This window comes from Agelaius tricolor, unplaced genomic scaffold, assembly GCF_023055355.1.
Source record: "Agelaius tricolor isolate 1412-34295 unplaced genomic scaffold, bAgeTri1.0.p SCAF_15, whole genome shotgun sequence".
Lineage (NCBI taxonomy): Eukaryota > Metazoa > Chordata > Aves > Passeriformes > Icteridae > Agelaius > Agelaius tricolor.
In genome coordinates this window covers 9,306,565-9,316,114 of record NW_027269275.1, presented here as the reverse complement: position 1 = coordinate 9,316,114, position 9,550 = coordinate 9,306,565, and the positions used below count along the sequence as shown (strand labels likewise).

Sequence of the window (9,550 nt, the reverse complement as noted above, 5' to 3'; positions counted from 1 at the left end):
CGTCCGCCGCGCCGCCCGCAGCAAGCGCGCCTCGCATTGGCTACCGGCAGCCAAGGGGCGCGGCTCGGCCGGCTTTGGGGATGTTGTCGAGCAGCTGTGTTGAACTTTATTTATTAAATAGCAGCGCCGCGGTTTCCTTTTCTGCGCCTACTGACATCCTCACAACACTTGAGACGGCTGTTCAGTATACGTGTCTCGGCAGAAAATAAAAGCTAGGAAAGAAGATACAATATTCTTCCTTCAAGACAGCACAGGTCAACCTCTACACTTGTTCATTTGGGGTTTTTCTACATCCCCCCACTCGCAGTCACCGGCCAGCGCTCCGGCACGGCCAGGCTGCTCGCCCAGGCGCTTGTGAGAGCCACTGCAGTGCACAGGTTTAAAGGCTGCTTTGAAAACAGGTCCAGCAAGACTGACCTGGGATCTCCTCAGTAGGGCCAGGCAAAGCTGTTGCAAGCTACAGGCCCGAGCAGTAGGCTGAAAATCCTACACAGGCAATTCAATTGATCAGGGTTTCTGTGCAGGAGGATGGCACTGGGGCACGAAGACCATGTGTCTGTGGGTATGGGCCTGTATCTCTGTCAGAAGGGCTGTGAGGTGCTTCCAGACATCACCCCTCGCCCCTATCCCCTGGGTTTATTGCTACAGGAGCGGTGTGGCCCCAGAGGGACAGGGTTTGTAACAGGGACAGCAGCAGTGGTGGCGGCCCTGCTGTGCTGCCAGCCCGGGCCCGGCTGTGCTCCAGCGGCAGCAATCGCGGACTGGATGGCAATAGCCGAGTGGTCGGCCAAAAGTAGCGCTGAAGGGTTGGGTTTCTTTGCCGGTTTTAAGTGTCCCATAGGACATCAGGGATCAGCCATCATGATCCCACAGCCCTGCCTGCTGCTAGCCCAGCTGGGCCACAGAGGTAACTGAACTGGTCTGTTTGCTAAATGAAAGCTTTCTGAGTTACTGAGTGACTCGATTAGTGAGCTCTCCCGGGGCCCGGGCTCTCTGCACTGCCATCTGTTTTCAGCTAACTGGTACTGGAGCCTGGATTGTATTTTGTAGTCCGGTAAGAATTTTGTGTTGCTTAAAGCAGAGGTGCTGCAGTGCTCTCGAGGTTGGGATGTGGTCTAATTTCTCTCCTTCTGTTTCTTAAAAGGAACCTAGAAAATAATGAAAATGTGATTTATAGCAATTCTGCTCTCATTGGTTTAAGCATAATTACAAAAAATTGTGTATTCTAGAAATTCATACATTACTTTTACTTTGGTGATGGCTCACTGAATATAAATGATGGCCTATTATTTTCTTAAGAGTGTTTGAGTCCAGCCTATTATAGTTTTGCCTAGTTAATTTATACCAATTTTGCCAGTGTAAAAACCAGAAGAAACACGGTACTGGTGGTAGTTGAAATTATGTCTTCCATGTGGAAAGGCAGAGCACTTCAGTGGTGTTTTTTCTGACTGTTGACAAAGACTATAGCAGATATTAGCACTGGAGTTTCACTGAATCAAAGACTGCAGTATGGGAAGGAGATGTTTTCTTCCTTTCTACAACTGTACTCTTGCAGTTTGTAGAACCTTAAATTAATCAGACCCCAGGAAACTGGATGCTGCTCTGAAAAAGTGAGTTCTCTGCGTAGCCCTTGGAGATTTCCAGCACCCCAAAAGGATCAGAAACTTTTTATTTGCATTAAGCTATTTATATTTGTGTGAGCTTGCTGATGTGCAGATCTCCTCTGGTCTTTTACATTGCTCCAGCTATTAGGTTTATATCTGAACAGATACAGATATCATAAAGCTGTTTTTTATTCAAACCTCAATGATTTGTGACACTCAGAGGCTGAACCTACATCAGGGAAAAAATTCCAAGATCTATAACCCTTGATATACCTAAGTAGATTATAATTCCTTTATTGTTTCTAATATAAAACTTCTTGGGTTGTTAAAAATATTTTGGGTGGTTTTTTTCCCCCAAATAGCTTTTACTGTACAACTCTGTTGACTAGCCAGGATAAATGAGGCAAGGCAATGTAACTGTCATCACACTACAGCTATGACTTAAATAAACTGTTTCTTAGGGTTAGTGCATCTGCTAGTAACCCTTGATATCTTTCTCTGCCAACATGTGTGAAGCCTGAAAATGAGCAGCCTAAGCAAAAGGGCTGGGTGTACCCTTGGATTGCCTCACAAGGCAGAGGTGGTTGCAGAACCATGCTTTGTCAGATTCGAGTGCTGTCTCAAGTATCTCTTCTTGAGGTGCAAGCAATGCATCTTTCTGACTTTAGCATCTTTGGTATCTATTTCTGATTCTCACAGCTGTACTTGGAGCATAATGTGAGAGCATCTGTTGGCAGCATCTGCTATCAGAGATAATTAGGATGGGTCACTTGTTTCTTAGTTTGCTTTTCCAGCCGTCTGCATTTTTTAGTCTACATATCCTTTCTCATAATCATTTTCCTCTGAACAATCCCTCCCTCTTGAGGCAGCATGTTACTTCAGAGATTCTGTGGTAATGTTTAAGACTGTTACATATTCAGTCTTTTTGCATTTACTAAACCTGTATTTTTATAAATCTGTTTACTGTAGTAAATTTGAAGAATATAATCCTAACTTGTATTTAGTGATACAGTGATAGTGTTTACATGCTTCATATTCCTTTCTTGAGTAGATTTTGGAAGCTTAAAGCTTAAATCTTATCAAGAGACTGTCCTTTTTTTCTTCATTCTATCTCATTTTCCCTGTGGAGTCTTTTACTTATCTACAGTACTGCTGGGGTTTTTCTGTAAGAGGATCCATACTCTGGACTTTTTGGTTTAGACAACAAAAAAAATCTGATCAGAAAACTCCATAACTTTTTTTTTTTTTTTTTAAGCAGGCCTATAGAAAATACTTTAAAGTTTATCCTGGAAGATGAGCTTCATCAAATAGATGCATATTCTGTAGAAGAGAGAATGCCTTTTGCTAGACATCTGAACGAAGTCCAGAGGATCATCTCTACACAATGTAAGTATAGTGTAGAAATATGGATTTTGTGTGTGTGGCTTGATGTAATAGAAGATTCGTTTTCACTTCTTAGAAGTATAGTATGAAACTTGTTCTGCCACATTGAACATGATAAGTTATGTCTTGAGATGGTTTGAATGGTTTGAATTTTGGTAGACTGTAAAGCTAATTTGTGTTCCTCTGCTCTTTTTCTGCAACTGGAATGACATTTTTTGTCATTTGAGGTACTTACAGCAGGTGTGGTAAAACTTCACTGTCATATTCCATCTAAGACTTCAGAAGGCAGGCTTCTTTTATTCAGGATAACTTAATCTCTTATTTAGCTTATTGCTCTTCTTTACACAGCTGTAACACTAGAGGCACATCAGTTTCTGAGCAAGAAATCAAATCCAGCAGTCCAATAAGAATCTGCATTTCTGCTGCTTCAATAATTTGCTATTTGTGAATGAGGCTGTGATATTTCTTATGGACTGTGGCTGAACTTGTAGTGCTGAACTGGCTCTGCATTTATTTACTGTGTTGAATTGGCTTTTACTCAGAAATTAGGCCCAGCCACCCCCAGCCCTCTGATAACTGAGGACCTGCTGGAATGCAAGGGAATTTATTTTCTGCCAAATTTGCTTACACTTAGCACAAGAAACTCCCTCATCAACTTCTTGTTCACTTTTTTGTCACTTTTCAAAAATAGGATATGGATTCTTGCTCAGTCTTGAGCCATATGTATTCAGCTTTTCCATTTTCTAGTCCTTCCCATTTAATTCCCCAGTGGAGTCTTCTCAGCCTCTTAATCCCCATGTTCTCCTACACGTTGTATTTGGTTTTCTAAAAGCTGTCAGGGAACAGATGTATTCACCTGATTTTGCCTTGTTTTCAAGGCTGCTTTACTGCTTCAAATGTCACTCCTGGTATGATAATAGAGTGACAACGTTGTCTTCTTTTACTGACTCTCAGGTTGAAAGTTAAATGTTTAGAACAAGGACATTTTTCTTTGAAATCTTAGATTTATGCCAAAGACATTCAACCACAACAAGGCTCATAGGAAAACCAAACTGTCTATTACTAACAATGCAGAGAAGGCAGGACTGGAAGCTGGATTTGTTTCATTTCTTTTGGAGGTAGTGGTGTGGAATCTGTGCTGTGGGCAGGCAAACCTTGAGAGGTGATGGGGCCACTGTTCCTGTGTGCCTGGGCATTTCCCGTGGGTATGTCCCCATCTCCCTCCCTGGCTGGCAGCTGCCACCTCTGAGTGGGGCAGCCCTGGGGTGTTGTCAGCAGCTGTGGTGGGTGCAGAGCACAGTGGGACAGGTTGTGCTGCTGAAACAGCTGCATTCCTGTGGCAACTTCTGAGAGCTGGCATCCAATCCCTTGTTTGAACTGCTCTGCTCACAGTCTGCTTTGTGCCAGACACAGGAGTAGGAGATTTGTTGGCTTTTGAAATCATGAGCCATGTACACTACTGGCTTGCCAGGATATGCTGTATTTCTTGCTGTATTTCTTGTTGTTTCCAGCCATCACTTTGGGCATTTGTTTGTTCAGCTTGAGATCCTATTCACAGCAGCTGCTGTGAGGGTTGTTTGCATTCAGTTGTCTGCTTGTCCTGTAGGGTTAAAGTTGATACTACTTTTGCATAACAAGGATTCCTTCCAGCCTAATAAGTGCTTCTTATGAAAAACAAACAAACTAACCACAAGAACACAAATCTGATTATAGCTTTTTGCTCACATAGCTCCACCCTACACCTGTTTCCCGAAGGGCATATCCTGAAATAACATGGCAATCTCTCTGTTAAGTAAACTTCTCTTGCTTTTCTCTCTGTAGTATTGCAGCTATACCAGAGAAGTGGGAGATAATTTCTCTTGAGGTTTTTGGTTAATCATCTTCTGAGGAAAAACACTGTTTCTATATAAATACAGAATTTAAATGGATTCTTTATATTTAATTATTTGTACTCAGGTTATCAGTACCTTTATAAAACAAAATCCATTGTTAATGCCCTTATAACTGGCACTCCTGAACCCGCTTTCCTGTTGCTTCAATAAACTGTACTATTTATGAACCTGTAATCATGGAAGTTCTTCTTGAATTTGACCAGACCTGTAGTGCTGAATTGATTCTAATCAGAAATCAAGCCTGGTCACACCCAGCCCCTCTGATCTCTGAGGACCAGATGGAATGCAAAGGGGATGTTTATTCTGCTAAATTTCTATTCCCTTAATGCAGAAGTCACTTCTAGCTGCTGATGCTTAATGAAGGCACTTGCTGTTGTACACTTTAAAGTACCTCTTTACTTAAGCAGAAGGTGGATGTAGCAAAAGCTTTAGAAGCATCTTGTGTAAGCAGAAAGTTTGGATTAAAACGTCCCACTGTGGCTGCAAATTTTTGCCATGACTGTTGTGATGTCCATATACTTTAGGTTTTATTTAAGCAGTGTCAGGAGGAGCTGACTGAGCTGCTCTAAGTGTGTTACCAGGCATTCAGTAATTTAGGCAAGCCCAAAGAAGGAAATCTGACCTTTTCACATCTCCCTAGAGTTTGTTAATGAAGTGTGTTGAAGGAAAAATAGTACATCACTTCTACTTGATGTGGCACTCTTTACATAACAAATGTAGTATGAAAATCTATTAAATATGCTTATTTTATCTGTTTAACATCTTGGATTAGTTTAGCTTTTAAAAGTCTTTTCTGGTAATAGATACCTAAACTCATATTCTTATCTTTTCTGGTAGAAATCTTTACAAAATGCACTGTACCTTTAAATCAAGGTGAGAGAAATTTAAGCAAATAATCATATTTAATAGCATCTAATAATAATAATAGTAGCTTAGCCAAGTAGTGATGTAGATTCATTATGCAAATATTGCCTGAATAGAACTGTATAAATATGCTTGTACTTTTGGCCTTTGGTATGCTGTCTATAGATTTTGCAGATCTCCAAAATATTGGAAGGTGGCTTCTGTTGGAGATAGGCAAGCAAGCTCATGACTCCTACACTGGTGTAGGTCTGTTGTGGGTATTTTTTCAACATGGCTTTAAAAGTATTTAGGAAAGATGTTTTGTAACACAGGTGAAAAATGTTCCTGTTTGGTCTCTAGTGTCTGGCTGTAGTCTGGTTGCTTTTCCTAGTCCCACTGCCTTCCCTTGGAGTGAGATTTGAGTCCCAGCATCAAAATGGAAGACAGTTGAGGAGAGAATCCTACAAGAGTAATATTCTATGGATTGGAATAGATTAATGGGCTGCTCTCAGTAGAATAATTCTGAGAAGTTTGCAGCCCAGTTTAACCAGCCATGTTCTTAGCATTTTTTACATGTCTAAGAAATATACGCAGGGGAAATGAAAAGGGGGGGGAACCCCTTGCTTTAAGGAACTGTTTTTATCATTTTTAGCAGCATTGTTAAGCAGTAAAGTAGTGAAACTTGGTGACATTCTAGTACAGTTTTGCAGTCTCTGCTGCTCCTAAATTGATTTTCCAGTTGATTGCAGATGACTACACCAAGGGTGATTGTAGAGAGAAGCAGTTTTACCAACAGATGCAGAAAGAATCCGACACCTTCTGACTGTCACTGCTGCCACCAGCAAGGAGGAAAAGTAGGTTTCTGTTAAAGGGTTTGGAATAATTCTGTTACAAAGATGGTAATTACATAGGTAGGGGTAACCCAGTTCAGAAATGTGACCCTGCAAACATGTAGATAATGTTTGAAGATCATGCCTATTTAATGTTTCGGGATCACCTTAAAACTTGTAGTTAGTTTTAAAATTTCTTATGCATCTAAGCAACATCTTTTGCAATATTTAATTCCCTTCCTCCTCACTGACTTCCAAATTTGTTGTATGTCCTTCTGATAGTGATATGACTGGAACTACACCAGAGATTGTCTCTTCTGGTTCATGGAATGTTGCACATGTGTAGCAGTACACAATCTCTTCAAATGGGAGTTAGAAATTCTCTGCCACTATCACAGTTTAGTGATCTGTTGAAATGTTTAGGCACAGGAATCCAGATAGAACTACAGCTGCTGCAGCTGGGTTGGTTAATATGTCTGAAATGCAAAGATCATGTGGGATCATTGGAGCAGGTTGTAAATGGACATATAATTTTTTTAAAACAATTAAATAGCAAAGCTGAGAAATTAATTTGTTTTCAGTTGTTTTAAACCAAATATGTGGCTTTATTATGTATACGAGACACTTTTAGAACTGCTTTAAAAAGTAGGTGTATTCCAATATTAAAAAAATTAATTCTTCCTTGACTATCTACTGTTCCACTCATAATTTCAGGATCAATGTGAACAAACATTTTTGTTGATGAAGCAAATGGAACTTGTGACTTTCATCTCTTTACATTGCTAAGAAATGTAATCTTCCAAGTTAAATGACTAAAATCAAGTTATCAGTAAAATTCTTAAAGGTTAACATTCAGCATCAATCCTCAGAACATATGTATTGCTAGTCTTAATTTTGAGCTATCTTCAGTATTGTTGCAAAAAACCAGGCTACTAACAAAATTACAGTAATGTCAGTGTAATAGTTCATAATAGACAATATTATTTTCAGCTACATGTTTCTCAGTATGCTAGGATGATGAAATAAAATCAGATTATAAATATAAATTTTAATATAAATTTTAATAATTTTTCACTCTAGCACTAAAATGATCAAACAGGAATCATTAACTAAAAATCTTCCTCTGATGTATATTACAGCTTCCTACTGTAACAAATACTTTCTTTTCTGCATAGCTTAAAATAGAGATCACAGATAGCTCCCATTTTTGTAGAAGGTGTTTCTGATCAAAGAACACATTGTACTGTGGATTTCTCAGAGCTCAGCATTTGACTTGGTACTTGTGGCTTGTGGTACACACAGGGTGGCAACAGCACAGCAATGGGAAACAGTGACACAGGCTTTTAGTTTGGTAAAACCAATTTCTCCTTTCTTCAGGGGATTATTCTAGAATTAGAAGCAATCACTTATGGAAACTTGAACATGAGATGAAAATAACATACCTCACATAAGTCAGATCTCACATCTGCACTCCAAGAAGTTAAATGACTGTTTTGTATTCTTGAACAGCTCAACATAGCGTTTTCCTCTTGCCCTGTAATCAGACTTCATTATTCTATCTAGAGAAAGTTTAGGTTGTTTGAGAGATGTCGCTTAAAATATTCTCCATTTAGAATTGCAGTTGAAATTTCTTTCAACGCTTTTAAATTTTAAACACAGATTCATTGCATTTCTGGGTAACAGAATTTGACCTAGTTAAAATGAGACAGCTTTGAAATAGTTCACTGAATTAATTTCTAATAATGCATAATACATGTAGTGATTCAATGTCTGTCCTGGATTGCTGCTTGCATGGCATAAAATGCACTTAACAGACTCACATATAATAATTAAATGATAGGAAGTTATATAGTAATTGCCTAATTATAATTTCAGTTTCCTTGTGTTGATTCTATGTAACTAAAAAAAAATGCTTTTTAGGATTTATCTCTATTTGTTTCAGAACTTTTTATTGTAAATGTACAAATTTCACATATTTCCATGTATCAGGAACACAGTAATAAAAATGCAATTTCTCCTGGAGAAAAAGTAACTGCCCTGTTCTTCAATTAAAAATATTTTGAAATTAAGAAAAAATCTGTACCAATCCTATTGTTTTGGGTGTTTGTGAAAGACTTTGTGTAGAATTGGGAATCTTTATCTTGTTCATGATCTAAAGTTAAAACTGACCAATAAAGATTTGACACGGGGAAGGAGAACTTACAGCTTTTCATTTATATTTCAAATTGAGTTCATATACTGGTTTTAAATCAAAACTAACCTCTGCAGCTACAGGAGGGCTGGGTCAATACTGAGCTTTAAACATCTCCCTCTGTTATATTGCACAGACTCAACAGCTGTATTTTTCTATCTGTCTGGAGAAGTGCAAAGTCGATGAAAACACCAGTTTGATAAAGCCATCTCTGTTCTCTGTAGCACATCATGATGTGCCTGTGCAGGGTGCACTGGCTCTTATAGCCAAAGCTCTTGGGAACAGATCTGCTGAGTGTACCAGGGTTTCACACAAGACAGCTGATCTGGTAGGTGACTGCTTAGCATGGGAGCTGTGAGATGTGCAGTGTGCCTCTGGACATGAGACTTATTTCTATTACAAGCAGGAAAATACTTGGATTGGTTGGAGTTGAACCCAGTAAATGACTCTGTAACTACCAGATAATTGAAGGTATTCATTTTTTTCCCTCTGAAATACAACTTCAAGCAACTTTTAAATCTGATTTAAGAGTGTTTATAGATAAGAAATAATCTGTAAATTAATGACAGGCACTTGAGATCAATTTTTTTTTTTTATAAAATGCTGGCATGTCTATTAATGTGCATGTGCACCCTGCAGTATGTGCAGATATTCTTCACAAAATTAGACAAGTTCTAAGGAAACATACACAGGTCCCTAAGGGGAACTGCTCTCTCACAGGTTACAGTTGCAAAGGGTTTGATCATCTGCTAATGCTGTTGAGGATTTAAGTTGTAATAGCACTGTACACAGAAATGCATTTAAGTT

General features: G+C 39.1%; 1 protein-coding gene across 1 annotated transcript in view; it reads left to right on the top strand.

Moving 5' to 3' along the window:
- Nucleotides 1–57: 57 nt before the first annotated feature.
- The window catches only part of ZNF423 (zinc finger protein 423), a 281,081-nt gene continuing 271,588 nt past the window's right edge, over nt 58–9,550 (top strand). Inside the window, exons 1-2 of the mRNA XM_071440356.1 lie at nt 58–254; nt 2,863–2,990. Coding sequence (XP_071296457.1) covers nt 2,939–2,990 — 52 coding nt within the window. The 5' untranslated portion in view covers nt 58–254; nt 2,863–2,938. The remainder of the gene's footprint in view (nt 255–2,862; nt 2,991–9,550) is intronic.